The following is a 24,012-nucleotide window of genomic DNA, read 5'->3' on the forward strand; positions in this document are numbered from 1 at the left end:
AGAGGGAAGAGGCATTAAAGAAGTTGGTCCCGCGGCGACGACCACCTGTACCGAAACAGGTTCAGCCATTTACGGATCCCCCCCAGGCGAATTCTGACGTTCCATCGAGACAGCTTGGCGACGTGCTCGCCTCGTCCGCGAGTAACGCTGTCCAAATCTGCGTCTCTGCACGCGCGTCCGACCACCTCTGATCTCTGCGTGCTTGTGCATCTTCGCGCGATGTCCCCTCGAACAGGTGAATGCGAGATTCGAACAACGAAAAATAAAGAAAATGGAAAAGTAACGAACGATGGTCTCGCGAATCTAGAAAATTGCGAATCTAATTTTTTCTTACCATGTTCGAATAATAAAATCCTCGACGAAGATTTTAGGAAGAAATTAAAATTCAATCGAAGCTACCGTGGCAACTTTCCTCTTCCTTTCTCCAAGTCTACTTAATGTTGTTACTTTCTCATTCGTTGCAACCGATAAAGACTTGTGAGAATCTTTACGCGCAATATCGAAATATGAAATTACTCGTGTTGATACGATTCTTCCATTTTATCGTGGAAACTTAAAAGGAGGAGAACGAGTTGAAGATTACCCAAGGGTTAAGTACCTAACTTCTGTTTACCTAACATCTCTAAACTTCCGAAACTACTAAATCATTAAAAATCACTCCCATTCTTTCTCCCCCTATCTCTCCCTCTATATATCTCCTCGTCCATGGGCACGGAATCTGCCTGTTCTTTTATTGCAGCTTGTAAAGGGCCACCACCCTGCAATATCTCTTCGATAAACACACAAACGATTCGGCCAGGATCGCATGTTAATACCAGTGGAACGTGGTGGCGCGCGATAAATTTCGTCAGTAGTCGAACACGGTACGTTTATTTTTCCTGAAAAATGACGAAAGCCCCAAAGCGCTACTCCGGAGGTGAGCCTCCGGTCTTCGACCGCGTAGGGTTAACGTTCTTTAAATTCGTACACACGCGCTAGGCCCTCGGGCGAAGAAAAAGGGCAGCAACCGATGGGGGAGATGATCAAGGTCCCTGAGATTAAAAAAAGTATACCAGCAACCATCAATTAACCACGCTGCTGATTCCATAAGCAGATGGAAGCGTGTGTCAGCAAGAAATCTTCATCATGGCGTCTCTAATGATAAGGAGCTTACGATATATTTGACGATTACAGATTAAAGTAGTTCGAGGCAAATATAATAAGAAATATAAGAGTTTGAAATTTTAGTACATTATGCCTCTCTTTGATCTCTCTTTACGTTTCTCAAAAAACAAAGCTATCTAGAAAGATGTGTTTCTGTTATCTAACTAACAATTAACCGACGAAATAACTAATATGTAAGAAAAATAATTATTTCACAGCCCAAAGAAAGATTTAATCCTGAAAATAAAGATTAAAGTAAATTTTAAAGAAGTTAAAATGAACTTTCAAACAGAATTGATAATTCTTGAGCCTGTTCTAAACGACAAATAAAACTCATGAAAATAATTCGTAATTTCCCCTCTAATTATCAATTCTCTATATATTTAAACGCTTCTAAGGATTTTTATGTTTTCCTCTGTGGTGTCAATTAGGCGTCTTCTTAAGAAGCTTCCCTGTATCGTCGTTTTGTCGAGTGAAGATGTTACTTCTAAACTATCGTGGTTAGAGATCAATCATTTACGCAGCCATTCTCCTTTGAGATGAAGTCATAAATCACGCGAGACTAAGGATGCAATTTGTAAGCTTAATTGTATTACCGTTGAATCGTTGAAAGTTTCTAGAGTTCGGAGTATGAAAGACCTCGCCAAAATTAATTACTTTGTTCTTGGAATTTGATGTATCCTTTCGTGTTCTTTTATTAATGAGTCAGGCTATTGTTCATAAATCATCGCGGTCTTACATCAATCAGCCGTGAAACAAAAGAAAGAAAATCATAAATATCAGATGTGTAATCAAACGTATGAGTCGTGGATATAATTACATTAATATTCAATGAATGAAAGCTGTCAGGCTCGACAACCTTTTGAAGTGGAAAATTCCCACTCGAGCGAAACAACGATCGAAGGCATATCGAGACCAAAAATCGTGTCCTTCTATGGGCAACATCAAAGATACTTGCTAAAAGAACCGTGAAAGTGGAAATCTGATAGTTAGTAACGTAGGCAGTATAGAACTGTCGGCATCCTAGATGGTAATAACGTTAATATCAGAAACCAAAAACGGCATACGAGTGCGTAAACACGTTGATAAAATAAAAATAGTATACAGCCAGCTGTGGAAGCGCGTAATCAGCACCAAATAACGATGAATCGCATGTGTGTAGACCCACGTATGTAACCGTTGGTAATGTACCACGAGACGCGTAATATCCGGCAGACGACGCAAAAGACCCTCTTGAAGATTTCACGTCAAGACCATGGAAATAGGACACCTCTTTATGTTCCTCTTTTATAGCGTCTGCTATAGGGAGCAGAGACGCTAACGAATGCAGAGACATAATATACCGTAGATTGACAAACAATCAGGAATTTATTACGAAAGGATGACATCACTATGACTTCAGGCAGCTGACTCGAAATTATTTGAGTACATGGAAGAGAAAGAATCATCAGACTCACCCAGCGACTAAGAGATATCTCGGAAGAAAATGAACATCCTATGCGTTGCTCGACAGCCTCGCTCAAATGCTCAATACTGTTGCTGGACAGTATTACAGATAACACATAACATGTATACGATGACGCGATGGGATTTGATCGACGACGATGACTCTCTGCATGATATCGTACGAAATATTTCGATCGGGTACACGATACACCTTCCCGGTAACTGTGTTATCACGGAACGCAAAGAAGAAAGTAAGGAATGCGATAACGAAAGAATCAGATAGCAACATCGAAGGTGCAGCACAAGCAGAATCCTCAAAGGAGCTTCTCAGAACTATAAAGTAGTCATTCGGAGATCAGTTACCAATGGAGAATCTCACAATTCCACGTGCCAGTCTTAAGCAGACTACCCTAATAAATTAGAACCAGCGCGGAGAAGAAATTCGTTCGAAAAGGATACGATTAGAACATGGATCATCCAGCTTAGAGGAACTCCTCGCAAGAGGAACACATCTACTACATGAGCCACTCCAAACAAGTAGCTTGGGCATAGCCGGAGCATCTAGTCAGGTGTTACTTCTGCGCCTAAGACATCCTGGGAAAAGTATACGATATGCACGTCGCATGGTGTCTAGCCACATACTTAATTATGATACTAACACTGCAAGAATAAAGGACGCAACTTTTGAAGCGGTCGCCTTTAGGAAACCTTCTTAGACAAAAGCCATAGCTAATCGCTGCAAGGACGAAATGCCAACCATCATCGTTCAATACTACATGCTCTGCATCCTGATTAACCACAAATTCATGCGGAACCAGCACAGGGAAATTCAGGCGCAGGTCGACAACATACAGGGAAATGCAGGCGCAAGCTGGAAACAGACAGGAAAATTCAAGCGTAGGTCGACAACATACAGGGAAATGCAGGCGCAAGCTGGAAACAGACAGGAAAATTCAGGCGCAGGCCGGAAACAGACAAGAAAATTCAGCCGCAGGTCAGCAACAGATGGGGAAATTCAGGTGCAGGCCGGCAGCAGACAGGGAAATTCAGGCGCAGGCCGGCAGCAGACAGGGAAATTCAAGCGCAGGCCGACAACAGATTGGAAAATTCAGGTGCGGATCGGAAACAGACAGGGAAATGCAAGCGCAAGTTGGAAACGGACAGGGAAATTCAGGTGCAGGCCGGAAGCAGACGAGAAAATCCAGGCACAGCTGCGGGTAAAAGACAAAGCTACGATGATGTGAAGCTTCAAGAGATCCGGTATCAGGTTCACCGTTCACCAGAGGACACCTCCCCTAATCGACTACCATCTAACCAGATGAAGAAATTCGAGAAGATCAATTCGATGGACGCGCCAGTGGATCATCAGGGCCCAATATAAGCGATAATGCCATCGTCAGACCAGGGTGATCAAGGACTAGATTAGATGCAAGATCGAACGTTCGGAGGGATCAAGGTTATCGCAACTTACCCTTCTGACCGGCGCAACGAAGAACGACTATATTATGACTGTGATGTTCTGGTAGCGTGTATGAGTGAATAAACGTATTAACACTTTGACAGTCGCTGTCACTTAGATATAATAATTTCGCTCTTCCAGCCGCTGTTAACCATTGTCACGTTTAAAGTGACTTCAGTTTCTTTTTTTAATTCAATCGGCATTTACGCGCAAGATAAACTATCTCTATGTTTGATAGTTTTATCATTTTAGATATAAGATATAAGAAACGATTTACAAATGCACTAGAAAACCCGGTAGTTTGTGAGCCTAATGGTCTAGTGAAAGTCAGAATGGTCAGAAGATGATTATAATCCCGATTTCTGTATAATTGTACGCAACGATCAGGAAATAAATCAATAAATTCGTACAATGCATAAATGTACAAAATAAACTAACACGATACGATTTAATAATGATGATGAACTCGATGGAATTTTCTCGAAAACTGTACCGTAATTATACGATAATAGACCAAGCGAAAAGTGCTGGCTATTGATAGTAAGTGCTACGCGCGAGAAATGCCTGGCTGTCAAAGTGTTAAGATAGAATGGGTTAAGATAGGATCCGATCCGCATGGCGCGAAGATCATCACGTGCCAAATTGTCTATTAGAGCGTTATCAGAACTTTAAGCGAGAAATTACGACGTCCCCTCTTTGTACTTTAACGTTAGCCTCGGAACTCGTACGGGATGATCGTAATTACGACCACACCTTTGCGACTTCGGAGGCATAGCAACAGAGTGGCGTGGTAATTTCCGCCCCACATAGATCCGTGTAATTCGATCGCATTATCGCACGTGTGCCTCGAGTGACGTGATGGATAGCCGGGGTGCAATGAGCGCGCCATTATCTATCTCATCCTCGATACGTTTGTTCGGGAATGTGCAAATTCGGCGATTCTATGGGCGCTGTAACGCTATCGCAGGCTGATGTTCCAACACACAGAGTCTTTGAACTGAAGATCTATAGTCAGTAAAGTGGTAACAGTAAACGGTAACGTAACGAAACGGTAACAGTAGTCGAGGACTCACTCGTGTGCTGGTTGTTAATCGTTTGTTGAGTCTTGCAACGATCGGTAAGACGAATTCAGACATACAAGTCCCCTGTAACGAGTTGCTTGCGGTTTGTACGAGTCTCGCGCGTGTATGACAGACATCCGTAGCAAGGCAATAAGCCGGAGTCTGCAAGGTAGTGTTGAGCTTCGTTCGACGCCAGTAAATCCCTGCTAAGGTAGAAGCGAGTATTCGTGAACCGAGGTCGCGAATGAATATCGTAACCTATTGTAAAGTTTCAATCGTAATTGTATGATATAACAAGTGGTATAAAGCGGAACCGTGGACGTGTACGTGTGGGTATCGATAATGTGAAACGGTCAGCATCCACCGTGTGTCTTAGATGTACTTAGTTATCTCTCTTCCCTTTTGTCTCCTTTCTTCTTGTTTCTTCTTGCTCTGTTTCTCTCCAGCGTTACGAGACGCACGAGCGACGATGTCTGTTCATGTTTGTATAATCTCGGGTCGCTCGTACGTATCGCGAATAAAATTGTATTTCAATTTATTAGATCGAAACATTTGTTTCCTTCCTTTCCTATCCTTCCACATGCATCTACGATGAAAATAAATGTAAAGTTCGAATGAGAGGCGCCCGGACTACCGTAAATAAGAAAGTCTTAAAAAGTAAAAAAATAAAAAAAAGATCTAAGAAGGAAAAAAGTCTAAAAAATAAAATAAAAGATTCTTTTTTCATTTGTTCATAATTCAACTTGTATAGCAAAATTCCATTTATCGGGCCGAAATTCGTCTTATTTCACATATCTAAGTACAAGTTCCTGTTGTTTGAATAAGAAGAATCAGGATATTGTCTTCCGACAAATGCGAACTAATTCCAACGCTCAGCAAATTGAGCAATTTGTTGTTTAAAACAAATGTGAGTATATAATATGACCTGATACTGACTGATTTCGTTATGTTATCTCGGTTTCTTTTGCCAAAAATTCCTCCACTTTTGTATAATACAGCGTATCGTATCAAACTAGTCCTATGAATTCAGATTCAGGAAAATTTTACCTCGATTCACTTCTGCTCTCAATAATTCGGAGATTTACTGTATCCACCTCGTTTTCTATTTTACGAAAACCCTTGCATAACAATTGATAACACCGAGAACGATGATAATCAAACGTATCTAACTGGAACCTAGAAGAGTACGAATAAAATCGCTGGCAATCTGGAAACGAACGTCATTACATATTCAAAATTAATTTATTCGACGCTCGATCAATATGAAATTCCTGCACCTTTACACGGTAAAAGAGAAACCAGAACCGCGATGAATTCATAAATAAAAAAGGAGTTTCGCGAATCGATCATCATCTCTCGGAGAAACTCGAAGATCATCCAACGAACATAAGACACCAGTCGACGGCTGACGAAATAATTAATCCGCGCCTTGGTGGACAATGAAATGGCTCGACAACGGAATGTTAATCGAGCTGTCGAAAAAACCGGTCCTGGGCCAAGAAATGAAGAAAAAAGAAAAAGAAAAAAGAAAAGAACGATCTCATCGTGCAGGCCCCTGTCCATTTATTTATTCGCAGATCTTGGCGGCGCACGCTCGAATGAACTTTCACCGTGCGACACACGCGTGACATGTCGTTCTTTTTAAAAGAAAACCTACCAACCAACCAACCAACCAACGTACGTTGGTCATGAATAAAACGATAGGTATCGAAGTCACCTGAACGTTTTGTAGTACTACAAACAGGCTGTGCCTGTTCGTTGCACACGTGTGCATCGTTGTCCCTCCTAATGCGAGCTGCACCAACTGCATGCATTATTAATACGTTTTCGGCGCGAGACCACTCTCGTTCCTCTCCGAGAACCAACTTGGTTTTAGGGGAGCGATGTTTAGATTGCGGATTTTTATGCAAATTCATGCTTTTATGAGCGCCGTCGTGAAAGCGTGTAGAATGTAAATAAAGCTTTATTGGGCTTAATATACGGCGACTGCGAGACGTATTTGTAGGTGGCTTTATCTCACAACGAATGGTCCACCTTCATCATTTCCACATTTCATTTTTGTAATTAAATATTCGTAATCATATGGAAATATCGCGAAGTTTAATATACTTGAACTTATTGATTGGTATATAGGTGACTATGGCACAGATACGTGTTACAGCCACTGTAATTGTGCTCCATAAAGATACGAATTTGCATAAATATACGCAGTCCAAAGATACTTATTAACTCGGAGAAGCTCGAATCATTTCAATTGATGTCTATTAAAATATTGTTATTTTTCATGATGTAACTCGATTAATATTAATCCGTGCAACTGATATTACGAATATTTTCAAGAGACACACACGTGAACGATCTGAAAATCAAATGCAAAGATAGTGTTGATACCGAGTTGCTTCACGACGTACTCAATTTATTTAAATTGCCGTTTTAGAAAAAACAAAGTGAACAAATCTACGCTTTAATTATTTCAAATATTTTCAACTCACCCTTCACGCCACAGTTATGCGTCTCAGCACGATCATCGACGTCGTTCATTCGATTATGATCCATGGTGTACGGTCTTATCCTCTGGATGGCGTGCTCCAACGAAAATTCTAGAGAATCCTTGTCACTCTGCCGCCAGGGCTTGGCTGGTTTAATTATGTAGCTTCCCGTCGACGTTCTCACGTGGCCCGTCTGCGGCAAAAAAGTATGCCAAAAATTCGGTGAGTCACTGCAGCATGATTGGCCTTTATCTCCTCAATGAAACTGGCTACCTACTTGCTAACCATTCTTATTTTTTTTTTCTTTCTTTCGTTCGGATTCTCTTTCGTTCTTTCCCCTTCTTTCTTTTCTTTTTTATTTTCTCAAGCCACCGAACCGTGAAATTTCGTCCAATTGTCCGCGTAATTTCTAGCCAGATGAGCTTTGATAACGTTTCGTTAAACCATATCCGTCGCGGTGAAAGTGATCGATCGAGTCTTTTTTCTTTAACCCTTTTTATCTTTCGTCGTTTTTTTTAACGGTTAAACAGAGATCGTCGCATGCAAACAAGATTTTTCATTGTACCAGGATATTACCAGGTAATTTTATAAAATCGCGATTCATCGTACGGTGAAAGGAGATAATTGATTTACGAACATTTTTATGTGACTTTCGTTCTCTTTAAATTGGCGCAAAAAGACTGGATCGCGTTTGGTTAAGTCCAGCGTTTTTACTCTGCGACGTTAAACTCGATCTTTATATTACACCGTTTATGATTTTAATTACCAAAGACAACCTTCTTAAATCGTAGTCGACTTTTTGTCGCGTCGCAAACAATTCAGGTGTTGATTTAAGATGGTGAAGCAAAGTCTCGATTTTTAACTTTTGTATGTTGTTAGCAACGGAGTAATTAAAATTTTGAGAAATATCGCAAAATGTTCTACTAAAAATGTGTCTTAAAAATTTTAGGTTGTAACATAAATTCGTTCTATTTCTAACTTTATCTATAAATGGAGAAAACGGGATAAATATACATATGTTGCAAGCTAAGTATTAAAGTGTAGCATGTTATCAGATAATAACTAGAACTTTTTTTATCGAATACAAGTATTTAAAGCGAATATCTTTTTCCATTAAAAATTCGCATAAACTCATATGTACAAATTATTCTACATTTTGTTAAAAAAGTGAACGTTAAAGAAGAGATACAGTTAAAATTAGATACAATTTCAAATATACATAGTGCGTTTGAAAATCGACGAATCCATTGGGCTATTCTTACGAACCATAGATCAATGTCCAGTAACATGAGTCATCCGTAGCACTCAAAGGTTCAGCTCGTCGAAATTTTGGCATCCGTGCCATTCTTTTCGAGTATGCTACAGGAATTTCCGACCGGCGTTGTCACTTTTTTGTCCATTTGATGCTCGTAAAATATACAACGTTCAAAACGTGTTTTATTACCGAACCCCATAAAACTTTCAACAGAAAAAGCACTTTTTACTGCTTGAAGAATTCTTAAAAAAAGAAGAAAAATTCTGCGGTTGAAATTTCTTTACAAACTCCCACTTCTTTGTCGGTACTTTCACTAGACCAGAATTACAAATTTACTAAACCAAATTACAAATTGTTGTGGCAAAAATTTTCTGTGATAATTTAACCATCGACAAAATTAAATAGTACCCGGCTATTAATAAAATTTCATTAGCCAAACATTGATTCCTATGAATCCTAATAAACATCTCATCTTAAGTACCATATGTATGCATTATGTAAATTACATTATCGCTAAATATCTTCTGCACATATTTTTTCAAATTTTAATTTTCCACAAACGAACACTCGCGATCTAACGATTTATTACCTTAGCCAAATATAATGAAAATTCAGGGAGAAATGACTAACGATCGTGTGTATACGTAAAACAAATGGAAAAATTCGAAATTTGTCGGAGAACCTGCCGATAGACAAGCTGAGATACGAAAAGTATCGCGGATTAGCCTGGCGCATTCATCGCCATTTATTTATACATGCAGCGCTGCCCTGACATAACTTCCTCGATTTGAATGTGAAACACACCGGCTACATGAGACGCCCCCGCTAAGCATATGCCACCTACGTAAATTCCGTGTGAGGGCAAAGCCGCGAACCGCGGACGAACTCGAGCGGATCAGGTGAAAATAATCGATTAAAACCGAGCGCATTCAACATGCCGGTCTTCTGTTCTGCCTCGTTGTTGTTTCAACGATAATCGCTAGACCGTGGAAAATTTCCGGATGCAAAAATGCGAAAAATTCACCGTACGGACATATAAAAGTAGATAAAATAGCGAAACTGTTCTGCTTCTTATAATTTATAATAGACGAAACAAATATCTAAGTTCTACTCTTTAAATTACTGATATGCTCATAAAAGCAATAAGAAATATAAATTTGCATAAGAATTCGTGGTTTAGTAACCCTCAATCCGATTACATAATCATTTTTCGCGTCTTATCGTTCATCTTCTTTTCGAAGAATATTCTTCTGATATGACCCTGGTATCGATTAAGTGCCGTAAACGTAAAATGCAAAGAAAAGAAAAAGAAAAATACACGGTAGATAACGCAAGATCTGAGAAACAAAACTTTGTGTTTCCAGCACTGTTGAAAGAAACTTCTCTAAAAAAAAAAGAAAAAAATTAATAGATATATTACTATAAGAAGATACGATGGTAAATACGAAAAAGAATAACGAACGATAGTCTGACAGAAAAATGACGAACCATATAATACATCTGATCGTCCACAGAATTGCTTGTTGATCGACGACGGGTCTAATTAAGAAGCTTATAATTATTATCGGTCGACCAGTTGCAGAAAAAGGAGTTATACGGGCAACTGGTTGAACCAGAGCCAGAGAAAGTCGCCCTAATTAATTATTGCTCCTAATTACAGGAATCTCTGCTCGTCGTCGAGAACGGAGCAATGAGTAACGATACGATTCGTTGGCTGAAGGGCGACTAACGGCCACACGTCGATTATTATCAACGCCTGCTTAACGCACTTCCGCTTGTAATTTCAGTCTCTCGAGTGTAATCCCTGATATGCAGATGACTTAAATAGCATCTGACATAAATAAAATAGGAATTGTTGCGTGTTCACAGGACATTAACACAGGTCTAACAACTTCGCCAGCAATAAAGGAACTGCTATTTGTGTTTAGAACTGTTACACAGCAGATTAAATATTATACACGTGTCTTATAGCCTATGTGCTCTTTATTGAAACTAGAAAATCCTAGATGGTCCTTTTATCATTCGATCTACATAGGTGGCATCTGATTGCTTCTTTATTTAATACACGTTTCTTCTCTGTTATTTGTTTCGAAATTCTAGGTGTTTGAACGTTCGTATTACTCTAGTCATACAACATTTCCATCGATATAAAATTTATGCGTTCTACAAATTAAGATTATATCCTTCTGTTCTTTATAATAACAGACAAAAGAAAGTTTAAGACTGGTACTTCTCGTACGTATGCTACGGTATATGATTCACGTAATCTCCTCGTTGACTCAAACGAGGATGCTTGAATAGGATTACGTTCTTTTTATCCATTCTCCCGTGTTTTATATTCATTTTTGTAGAAGCACACGATAATTCCCTATTCTTTCGTAAATCAATTCCATTCTTGATCCACTAATTTTCTTCTTGTTATTTTGTAAAATATATACGACAGCCTCGTTAAAAACTAATCCAATCAATATAAGTGATTATTCCGTGCAAACGTAAAAAGAAGACTAAAGAGAAGACACCCCACTGACCTCGCTAAAGAAATAAAATAGACAAACTCGAAGGAGGCATCCCGCTGGGGGTAGCCATCCGCATGTTACTTAGCAACAAAGTTAGAAAAATTTATTTAATATCCAACTGGACAAATTGTAAAGTACAAATTAAATAAATAAACACATCCTTGGAAGCTTAACCCAGTCACATTAATTCTATCTTACCCTATGTAGAAAGTGTGCAAAGATAGTTTCCATCCATTGCGCAACACTTGCATGTTGCCCGGCAAAATTTTGATCATACGCAGCAAGGTGGAATACGTAAATAGGAAAGCAGCTGCGCAAACCTTTCGGACAAAGGGATCGAAATAAGAAAACTACGTACGTATGGATAGACTTCTGTTGCGAGTACCTAGCTACGTATACAACGAGAGCCGCGTGGTTTTCTATTGAACGCCGAAAGACAACGTGGCCTTTCAGCTGTCGTGGTCGTCCTATGGATTACGACAGCCGTAAACGGCCATTCTGCACGCGTGTAAACCACCTATAAGGGAAAAAGAAGTTCACCTTTACGAACATGTTGGTTCGCTCATTCAGAATCGAAGATCGTACGCGCGTGCACACGGTGCATTTCTCGGAGAAGAGAGCGAGGAAATTTATTGGCCAGCTGGAAATCCGTCTGATTGTCGATCCCCGTTCCCTTAAACGATCGTTACACACCGTCCATGTTTTCTTCCATTTACGAGTGCTTTTTACGCGAAGCGTCGAGCTCGAGCGTGTTCGAGACGCAAGTGAAAAAATGGCAAGCACGAGAAAGCGTCTTCTTTGTCTCTGAGACACGAGGAGGCGAAAAGGGAGAAAAGAGAAAATATCGTGCACATTTGTTTATTTTTATTTTTAATTACAAGGTGCAGATGTTTCCCTTTTTTTGCTCCTTTAGGAATTTTTTAGATTATATCGGTTTATGAAACGATACCTCCATAAACTTTTCATACGAGCGAATTGTAATTGTTGAAAAGACGTTTCGTTCGAAGAGATTCGAGCGGAATTGTCCGGTACTAATAATAGACACGCAAGTTGAGGTTTCGATAGTGATTTCAGGTTGAAGAAAACCGTTTGTATGCCGATAATATTTACGTAATCCGCGCGTAAATAGAATCATTTACCAACGATGTAAAATTAGAAGGAAATCTTTTTATCGATCTTCCAAAGTTATCATTAAATCAAAGCAGATTTTCAAGAATGTGCAAGTTTATCTTATGATGGGCGATTGAATAGTTCCTTTCTTTTCTTCTTTTTAGGTCTTGCGCTTTTTCAAAAATTTTGATTTTTGAAATCCATTTTGTATTTAAAATTCATCGTCGTTCTTCAGCTAATAAATATACTTCACGTGTTAATAAATATCGTATATCTCATATTATCATGTATAAAGAAAATTACAAATAAAATATTTCGTTCTACATATATTTTTGTGTGTGTGTGTAATGTGCAAGGATCTAACGATTCGAAAGCGAAAGCGGAATAATTTCGGAGTAATTCATTCGATAAAACGACGACATCTAAACAAACTTGCAGTATGTACATGTCGTAATAATTTATAATATTTCAATTCTATTGAAATAAAATATACTTCTTTCTTGGTAAATATTTCTACGAAATATTTCTTTAACGTTATTTGATCTTTTCTCGGAGGGTAGTTTCAGGGAAATTGATAGTTTAATACCAGAAAACAGCAAAGCAGGAATAGGAAATACCCAATGCTACAGATGATTCACTTTTAACATACTCCTTGTGTCTATGTGTATGACTTAGCATCTCTTCTTACAATCGTTCAGGAATGCTTCCATCTCGGTGGAGAACAAATAAATTTCACGAGGTGCTTCTTCGGAAGTTTGTTTAATCATTGAATCAACAAATCGAGAAGGGGCAACGTCTCGCCTTCAACTTCCTGATAATTCGCGTTGTACTTCCGTCTCAATACGAAGATGTATTTAGGGACGAAAGCGTGTACGTAGTTGTTATCATTTCATATAATTTATTTCTACTTATTTGCAAAATCTGTTTAACATACCGTGTATGCAATTAAATTCGTTCGAAGTAAACTATAGCGAAAGTGTAATGAAATTAATTTGAAGTGACCGAAATATAACTATATATGCATTTTTAACTACATTTGTTACATGTAAATAATGTTTAACGATTCTTCTTATCTTAATTATTCAAGGACCTTGCAATTTTCTGCTTTGCAGTTTCATTAAAATTATCGGCTGTGAATATGTTAAGAGCCATTTGTATTAATGGCGCCGAGCATTTGCTTATCTTTTATAATAAATTAGGAGTAATTACATCATATAATATCTCTGTCGTAAAAAGTTAACTTCTCAAAAATTTAACGAAACAGAGGCAAAAGGAAAACTCGAACAAACGAATAAATTAAGACGAAGAAAAATTGAAGATCACGTTGCTACAAAGAGGATAATTGAAAATTTGTTAATACTCATTTACTGTCAAAATTCTGTATGCTATTATACGGAATTGAAAATAATAGAATCTTTTTATATATATATATATATATCTACATTCTATTATGATAGAATAGAATGTAACATAAACCATAGTTGAATCATGATATAAAATTAATGTTTCATATATAGAATTGGAAACAGTATAATCTATTGCCATTTAAAATACAAAGTAAACTATGTTACAAAGGTGATAGAAAATTAATTTTATATAATCTATTTTTGTATCAGTTTACGTCCTTCGCTGTATCCGCAATGAAATTCCTTAAACAGCCTTAAACCTACATTGAGAATTAACACTTACGGCGTTGTTGGTTGATCGTTGCTTCACAAATTACTCGATTTCCAGAGAATTAAGCGCTCTTAACCCAGATTTTCTAAATGGAATTCGTCGTGTTCGAGTCGGTGATTAACCGTGCGCTTGTTGAATTTAATGATCGTTTGTAACGTGTCAACATGGTATTCGAGTAAAAGCCTGGATTTTTTCTTAATCGATTAAATTCCTCCAGAAGGATGGCTGGCATAATTTTATCGAGCCTTCTCATTTTCCACGTTTAATGAAATTTTCATTTTTCCATGGTATGTCGTGTTTACGAGTATACGTGGAATTATTTCTCGTATTTTTCTATAAAAGTTTCGAGAAGGTTGTTTTGATACAGAAAAGGGAAATACGATGACGCCAATGAATTACATTTCACGTTGCTGTGGATGCGGAGACTTCAAGGTTTTCACCGTCTTTCGAAATTTCGTGTACAGTGTGCTTGACAAGTTTTTCAATAACTTTCATATCGTTTATCTCGATTTTTAACTTATGTCGATTCTTTAAACTTCGTTCATTAAGCAAATCTCTTTAAAAATATTTCCCCGACTTTTGCTAATTTATAAATATGATATACATTTTACTACGAGCGAAGCATGAAATATCTTTTAATACTTCAAATACCAGGCATTTATTAACGTTTAAGATGTGAATTATTTTTTAACAGTTTCAATATATTTATCTGTTTTCTCTATTTATTCTCTGCCCACGCAGTACATATGTGTGTGGATATATATATTAGGTTGTCCAAAAAGTGTCTTTCTTTTACAGACACGTCTTTTACAACGACGCATCTTTATCTTGATAGAACAAAATGGATCATACGTAATTCGATAAAATAATATAAAACGAAAAATGTTGTGCATCCATTATTTCCTTATAAAACGAAAGAAACTTTTTGGACAACCTAATACGTATAAATTTTATTTCTAAACTATAAAGCAATACAGGCGATATTTAATATAAATTAACAGTTTGAATTTAAAAGAAATTATTCACTTTGTATCGAAAGACTCTTATATCCACGACATAAAGCGTTTATTTATTACTCGATGTTTTATTTCATGTTAGGAACGTCTATTACAAAAGATCTTTACAAGTACGGCTACGAATGAATCATTAAATATTTTCCACAATAGCTGTTTCTATCTATTTTTTTTTTTTCAAAATAGAATAACGCAATATCGATCAAAATGACGGGCAATAAATGTCAGAGTTTTATTTCAAACAAAGAACGAAATGAAAATTCAGACGTGCAAGCTATCATTGCGAATCGATTCTACCATCCACCTTGGTAATTTCTCCTTGAATCAAATCTCTGGAACCTCTTAAGTCTTTCGAGATGGTTTCAAACGTTATTGCCCATAAAGAATATACGTACAGTAAGAAGCCATTTGGATCTCTTGCATCGTGAAAATTGCTTGATTTGCAATTGCGAAGAGCGCAAATGAGAAAAAAGTAAAGATCGAATGACCGTTTAACCCATTCTATTTCTATCGCCGTTCCAATTTGCATATCGCCATTACACTTGCAATTATCTATGAAGAAACATAGAGCAACGATGTTCCATTAAACTCGCGTACGATCTTGCGTTTGCTTCATGAACCTCATTAAAAATTACATTTTTCCATCCGTGATCTCGATTCTTTCTACAGTTAAATGACCCTAGAAATTTTCGAGGAAAAACATTTGTAACATTTTTGTACATCTAGACGTTACATCATCGATATAAATTTCTTTTGTACTCGAAGATCCTGGAAAAAGTCGTATCGTCTATTCTAATTCTTCCCTCGATGATTTCAATTTTCTAGTGGTACGTTAACAGCGAAGTAACGTGCAAGAGTTGCGTAAACGCAGCCTGCTTACAAACTTGCGAAATCTAGATGAAAAAAGAAATAGTAACCGGTAAATGTCCTTGAAATTCCTCGTCAAAATTTCAACGTCAATTCAAGTAGAATTCGACGATGGAAACTAACCGAGACAAAGTTACGAACGAAGCGGTTCCTAATGAATTAAAACCTACGCTATCTTTGCTTACAAAGAGAACAACAAACGTATCGTTCAATCCACTACTAACGAAGATACGCGCAAGTTGTACCCAGTTCAGCCACTACGTAACAAAGATATCGATCGATCAATCTTCGTGCACGACTTTCCATCGATTCTACGCCTTCCAACAATATCATCCTCTTGCATCGTCCATCTTCTTCCAAGTTTGCCATAGAAGCCTGCAACGAGTCGAATCTTTTCTATCGAACCTATCTATCATTCGATTCGCTGGATACGTACACAGACAGCGAGGGCTAGAGCGTGGAAAGAGAAAGAATCGCGTCGTACGCTGGGTGCATTCGCGATTTGCATTCCTGCAGGCGTGCACCTCCACGTCCCGTGGCTATCCGATGGCACAAAGACTGACTTCAGGGTTACCGAGAACTCTTGGCAAGAACGCCGTTTTTCTCTCCTTCCCCTGGCTCTCTTCTCCTCGCCGAAACCCTCCTCCCGTTCTCTGTCAGTCCGTCCCTCTTCTGCCCACGTCTCGCAATCTCTTTTTGCCTTTTCAACCGGCGAACGCTGGCAACGACCTCGAAATCCACCGCTGGAACAACTCATCGACCTTTCGACGAGTACAGCTGATCTCCATCGACGGCCACTGCTTTTCCTTTCGATGACCGCCGCTACTTTTTTCGCCAACGAGCTTTTCTTTCCGATTTTTCCACGAGGTTCGTCAACTGCTTTCGTTTTTGGATTCGTCGTAGCGTACGGTTGTTTTCTATTGTTTTCCCATTGTCGACTGCTTTCGTTTCTTTCGGCGAGATTAGGACGTGTAAGGATTTCTTTCGTCCTTTTTTTCTTGTTTTAGTTGATAAACGTTTCCTTTCGGTTCTTCGAAAAGATTCGTCGATTTCTTGCGTTTCTTTTATCGAGATTAGAGTGTGCGGTGTTTCCTCTTTTTTTTTTTTTTCGAACAATGAACTTTTCTTCTCCAAAAATCGAGAAGATTCGTCGACCGCTTCCTTTCGTTTTTCTCGTCGAAATTAAAGTGTATTCGAGTGGGACTTAAGTGGGCAGTGGTTTGGGATGAGTTGGCAGAGAAATTTCGGGAGCTGAAGGATCCCGGTTTAGGTTATTCTTTGTCTGCTTCCATGTTTTTCAGGATACATATTCATCGATGAACATAGATAGACCGTATGCTGTATTCTTATTGTTCTATTTTCTTTTCAAACATATGCAGTTTCATTGAATTTCAAATACGTCTTCTAGCTTTTTTCTTTCTTACAATTTAGTTAATGGTACGGAATACGATTAAAAACGACGATGAAATGTTAGAAGTTAAAAGATGTTCAATAAACGTTTGAATTATTTCCTCTAATTAAATTTTTATGTCTTTCTGCCGATCCATTTTCCATTATAACATCCATCTCCTATATTCTACCTGCTATTTCATTCTTTATATGTTCTACTAGAAAGTCGTTCTTCATTTTTGTCGTTGATTTATTAATCCAGTTGATGCGCGCGCGAACATTCACCAACTTAAGCAGCTTCCTTCGAGTTGAATAATTTTAAGAAAGTCGAATGGCAAGCTCAAACGAACTCTGCGATCTTCGTAATAAATTCGTAACGTTGCAACTGCATTTCAGCAAATTTCGATAATCTTGAACGATCATGTTTAACTTGAGCGCGTTTTGAGAAAGTCGAAACAATTTTAATCGGATCGGACGATGTTGCGCCACGATCGAACGATTTTCTACTTTCCAACAATTTTATGTCAATTTCGATAAATTCGAGCAAATTCTATCACGATACACCCGTAATACGTGTATCGTTTATCTGTAAGTACTTATTATATCGTTTCGATTGACACATATTCCACGCGTCTGATCGAAGTCGAAAGGACTCAATCTCGAAATTGTTAGGTACCCTCGTGCTGTCGGATCAGCTTGTTCCTTTTAAAACACAGTTTCACTTTCTCTACTCGAATTACAGTCTCGCTTTCGCCACCCTCGACACCCATTCGCAAATATCGAGTGCATGGTTGGATGGAAACCGTACAACATTCTTCCGACCCACTTGCTCCAATCCACGAAACTTGATCTCCACTTGACAGCGAAAATATCACGACGAATTATTTATTATTCGGCTGTTAACGATTTTCAACTCTTCACATCGTTTCACATCGTTCGATTGCCTGTCGACGTTCACGCGAATTTTCGTATTTTCGTAAAGCAACGGAATGTAAACAGAGATTCGTTTGATTTGGCATCACAATACTGCGTTTTGCATATTTTATGTATTTTTACGTATCGCATCTTTAAATTTCTTACGAATGCAGAGAAATCTACGGCTCGGTAGACAACGCGTTATAAATAATCCGCGGACGTTTATGTATTTAAGGGAAACTTATGCGAAGCGTAAAAAATACAGAGAATGCACATGATAGATAAAAATATATAAAATCTTCAAATTATGCTACTCGTGATATTTAGCGGATACAACGAATTTTTGCATAGACTTCGTTTCTTGATCCGTGTTCGTAAAGATATAAATTTGCAGAAATGTCCGCAGTAATGTCTAATAACAAACTCGTAGAAAGAATATGTAAAAGAATTTGGAATAAAAACAGACTTCCATCAATAATTTCTCGGAATCATTACGCTGTCTATGGTCAAATTTGATATCCAATAACGTTTTCAAGTGGAGCACGTGCCAAGCCAATACAAATCTAATTTGTCAACATAACGTGGCTACATAACATCCTATCATAAATCTTTTCCACTTCTTCATCTGGAGTTATTTAAAGAGCAATATCGTTCCAGTTGGCGAAACAAAATGCTAACTCTTGATAGCTGACTCATCTTATATTTGCAATTAGCTCAACCATTGGCAAACGGTCACGAAAATTCATGTCATATCGAATTCGATCGCATCTTTACACTTATTAAACAACTTAATAGACAAGGTAACGAAGCGTTCAATAACGTTGAACTAATCTCAGCGAGGGCAGGCGTATCTTCGAACGTTTAAAAAAGGAAGAAATATAAAACTAAGATGGAAGCATAACATCAAATATATTACGCGAAACGTGTGTTATTCTTAAGTGAAAAATAAATTGAACAACTTGAAACCAACGGGAAGAAATCAATGGAAAATAACGAAAGTTCATTTTACTAAATTTTTCTCAGTAAAACGAGCGACGGAATGAACATCCTACGCGAACAAAATATCCAAAATTCGAATGGACGATTTCCACTTTCGATCAAATTCCAGACAACTAGACCTAAAAGGCATAAATCTCAGAAATCGGAGGATAAAGTGAAATTTTTACGAATCCTTGCCAAGTACGATCGGACATCGATGTTACTTGCCTTAAGACTCGCCATAAAAGAATACGTTCGTCCTCTTGGTCGATGTAATGGCAATTAAAAAGAGCAACACGACAGGTCGCAGGATTTTTCATCGAGTCCCTCTTAGAACACGATTTTATGCGATATGTTTTATGTGTTCGATGGGTAACGAGGATACAATGGCGGCTTCTGGGTGGGCTACCGGCCTTAAACTTTTCAATGCGAGCGGCAGCAGGTCTTTGCATCCTGTGCAGCGCGCAGGATACTTTGTATGGAATCGATGGCTACGTGTGCGATTCTCGATACACGGCCGATCGCCTCTGTGTAAACCCGTATAAGGCGACTAATCGTCGCGCATGCTACGATAAAAGAGCTTCGTTAACCAGATGATGGCTAAATATAATTTTATTATGGATTTTAAAGAGTTTTAAGATGGTTCGAGAGCGACGATGCAAACGACTGACAAGTTCGATTTTACGCTGCTGTTGATTATTAATTTAAAAGCGATCAGAAAGAAAATTTTTAATATTTTGATATTAATATTTTGTCTGCAGTATATTTCATGTCGATCTAATTTTGATTTCTCTCTACTTGCTTCTTAACGAATTACTGGTAAAATCCTCCTTTTTACCTGGTTACCATTATGTGGAAATTTTCATTGCGATTTCAGAAGAACTTTAATCAATTCTATAATAAATTTTATATTAAGTAATTTTAGGAGATTCATTTTTATATCTCGTTACGGTATTATGGAAATACTATGGATGACAATAATATGTAGATATTCTAATACCTTTCTATCAGAGAATTAGTTAAAGTGACTTGAAGATCGCACACGTTCTTCGTAAAAATAGCCGCGACAAATATCTTACAGTACATAGACGTACGTACTAATAACGAACTGATATACCGTTTGTTAGATGTTACAAAGCGACAGTGATATTTATTCTTCAAAGAAATGTGTCGAATTATTAGACAATCAATTAAAAGTTTTTCGAGTGTAGAGAAAACGAAGCATTTTTAACATTGTCTTATCTGATGTTTCCTTGTTTCAATTTCATCAGATCGTTCTATATTTTTCATTTTTACAGATTCCCATTCTCGAAAGTGTGTAGAACAGGTTTTTCTAAACTCTGACGTTGTCAAAAGACATTGTACAGCTTGAATACAAAATTTGCAGCAACTTATTTATGGGAAATTCGTTCCTCTTGCTCACGAGTCAAGCCTTGGTGCACCTTCAAAACCTATGCACCGAAACCGGAAGCGTCCTCCGCGTCGCGACCAACCACGGTCCTCCACCTTTCACTGTCTCAACCGTACGCTCTTGCAATTAAATTCACACTGCTGTTCCAATCAGCCTCGAACATCACATCCAACCGCAAAAAAAACCATCCAAGAAACACAAACACGGAAAAAAGAAGTAGATCGAGTCGATTTACGAGTGGACCGTTGATATATTGCGCTCTTTTCCGGAAAAAAGAGACGGTGTGGTGTCTCGGAATTAAAGGTAAATCGAATTTACTCGATGTGTTCCTGTGTTTCAAACTGTTTCACAAAATCCATTCGATTTTTTCTATGTGATTCGAGTAGAGTTTATGTACAGTTAGAAGGCTGTTCATTTACTCGAGATTACTGGCGATTCTTTAAGAATTAAGGGAAAATTAACTGTTAGAATTGGCCTCGAAAATTTCGGTTAGGGAACATTTGTCCAATTTAAGCTGGATGAAATTTCAATTATCGAAAATTTACTATAGCGCTTCTGTGTGTGTCGGATATTTCTTTGAGATTATCTCGAAGATTGATTATATCTCGAAGATTGTATTAGGTTGTCCGGAAAGTGTCTTTCTTTTACAGACACGTCTTTATACAAACGTGAAACCTAATCTCTCGAACGTTGTGATCTTCTTCTTGATAGAACAAAATGGATCATACGTAATTCGACAAAATAATATAAAACGGAAAATGTTGTGCATCCATTATTTCCTTATAAAACGAAAGAAACTTTTCGGACGACCTAATATCTTCAAAAATCGTCTCTAACTTTCCTGAGCCTTTCTCACAGTTTCTTTAGGATTTTATGCGTTAGAAATAATTTTTCTAAATTCTCTTTTTCCTAATTTCGTCACGCAAATTTGGGATATGTCACGATCCCTCCCGAAAAAAAAAGAAAAAAAAAGCGGACGATGACCGTGGATTCGAAATGTCTGGGAATTGGAGGCAGAGCCAGGTCCCGAGGGGCAGACGTTATCTTTATTTAGTCGGCCGACTTAATATGCAGAACGCGATACATCATAATAAAAGGAGGCTGCGACCGTAGCGTGCGTTTACGCAGCGAGGCATTAAAAGGGACAGTGACGAGGCGCGGTAATTTGTCGTCTCGAACGCGCCTCCGAATATATTAATATTAAGCGAGAAATTGCAAAATCCGGCGATTTCGATGCTGGGAAACGAGCGTCTCTGCTCCGAGACCCTGCACCCATCTCCGGGTCGGATGAAATTTAGGGAATCGGACAGAGAATTTGTATTTCGATATTTGGAAAAGCGACGAATAGAACTACTGCGGTTTTCTATGCATTTGCAGGAAATCTAAATGTGCAAAATTGCACAAAATGCGCGTCATATGAAAAATATCTATAAAATATGCAAATTACGAATTTGCTTTTTACAATATTATTTGCTTTCTTCTTGTTGAGGTTGATAGAGGAACGAGTGCATGAATTTGTAATAGAAAAATATATTGAAATAAGTAAAAGTATAAGTATAAATATAAGTTCAGGTATAGTGTGTGCCGATCCAGATCCTCACGTTTACAATGTTACAAAACAATAGAAGAAGGGCTGATAGGGAGCATATTCATATATTTATAGCAAAGGACATTACCAAAAAGCTAACCTTGTAGCTCTAGCTGAAGGCTACAAGAAACAGCAATAGAAATCTACTTATAGCTCTTTTGTTTCTAGACCTTGTAATCTAAAACAAAATTTATATCCAGGGCTACGATAATATGGACCTCTCCTTATTTCGAATTTTTCGTTTCACTAAATTCTATTCCCTTCGTATCAGCGGTCTCCAGGTCACGGATATGCAAGAGAAAAGGTGTAGGGTTTTTCTTGAAGTATCAGGTCGTCCGAAAAGTTTCTTTCGTTTTATAAGGAAATAATGGATGCACAAGATTGATACATTATTTTATCGAATTACGTATGATCCATTTTGTTTTATCAAGATAAAGATTGTTCGTCAGATTAGGTTTAATGTTTGTATAAAGATGCGTCGTTGTAAAAGACGTGTCTGTAAAAGAAAGATACTTTTCGGACAACCTAATAATTACTTCAACGCTTTTAATTATATTCTGAAAAATATAAATCTGCATAAAAATCCGCAGTTTCGCGACGAGGCTCTTTTGATTGGCTAGAAATTGATAATCGTGTAAGAGTAAGTTCAATTAATATTACAACTTCCAGTTTTGTTTCTCTTGCAATTAATAAAAATAACGAACATTGCCGCAATTAACGTTGATTGTTCCATATTAATTTCCCGCTATGATCTTTTCACCAGAGCTTCTCACAAAATTGGAGGAGATTCGTTCAATCGTCCGAAAGAAAAAATTTCGACGCTTGTTTACGTCAACAAAGTAACGAGAATTAAACCGAAAAAAATACGAATATTTCTATAGGAGTTTCCCATAGTTGAAATCAAACATTTTTGCATCTATAATATATTTATTTCCTGTTTTATAGATATATCGACTTAGCTATGAACGAATATAAAAAAACCTTGTAAATATCAAACTAAACAGACTGCAATTAAATGCTAACATAATGAAACCCATCTCGAACTCTGCCATTTAACTTTCTAAACAATCGCAACCTACAATATAAAAAGAACGAACAAATAAATCGAGACGTAAACAGAACTTGACAAAGGTGGCGAAACGACCATAAAACGATCATTAATGCAAAAGCTATATATCCTCGCCTATTACTGTCCTCTCTAATTTTCATTTTTATCGCCAATACGCTTCTCTCTTCTTTCCCAAGTCGTTACGACGCTAGTTCACGCGAGAGCCGGCACGAGCTTAGGGTTGGCTTTGCATAATCGACGATCTTACGCGGATGCAAAGGTGGCTGTGTTAATCAGCCAGGCACACGCGGCATCGTTGTGTAAGCGCGTAACTGATTAATGACGACTAAACGAAATGCTTCGTGCCCACGTTTGACCCGATTGTCAGCTACGACATTTCTCCCGAGCTTGCTGACTAGCTGGCGACGTTGTGTACCGTACACGACGAAGATCGAGCCTCTTGTAATTAAACCTGTCAGAAGATCCATGTATACATTCTTGTACGCGTCGCTAACATCGTTTCGTGACAGTAAGGACAGCGTGTAAAAATTAAACACATCGCCAATCGCTGAAATCATTCAGGATCAGCAAAGACAGTTTCGTCATGGATCGGTTTAGACATTGGCACTCGGTTCTTCTATCTTTCC

The 24,012-nt window shown here is 37.9% G+C and overlaps 1 protein-coding gene across 2 annotated transcripts in view; it reads right to left on the minus strand.

The window, feature by feature from the left end:
- The window catches only part of LOC100650487 (A disintegrin and metalloproteinase with thrombospondin motifs 9), a 174,441-nt gene that overhangs the window by 51,059 nt on the left and 99,370 nt on the right, over positions 1–24,012 (minus strand). For both annotated transcript variants that reach the window (XM_020864389.2, XM_003397537.4), the window contains exon 6: positions 7,602–7,791. In XM_020864389.2, the coding sequence (XP_020720048.1) occupies positions 7,602–7,791 (190 nt within the window). The remainder of the gene's footprint in view (positions 1–7,601; positions 7,792–24,012) is intronic.

This window comes from Bombus terrestris, chromosome 9 (assembly GCF_910591885.1).
Source record: "Bombus terrestris chromosome 9, iyBomTerr1.2, whole genome shotgun sequence".
Taxonomy (NCBI): domain Eukaryota; kingdom Metazoa; phylum Arthropoda; class Insecta; order Hymenoptera; family Apidae; genus Bombus; species Bombus terrestris.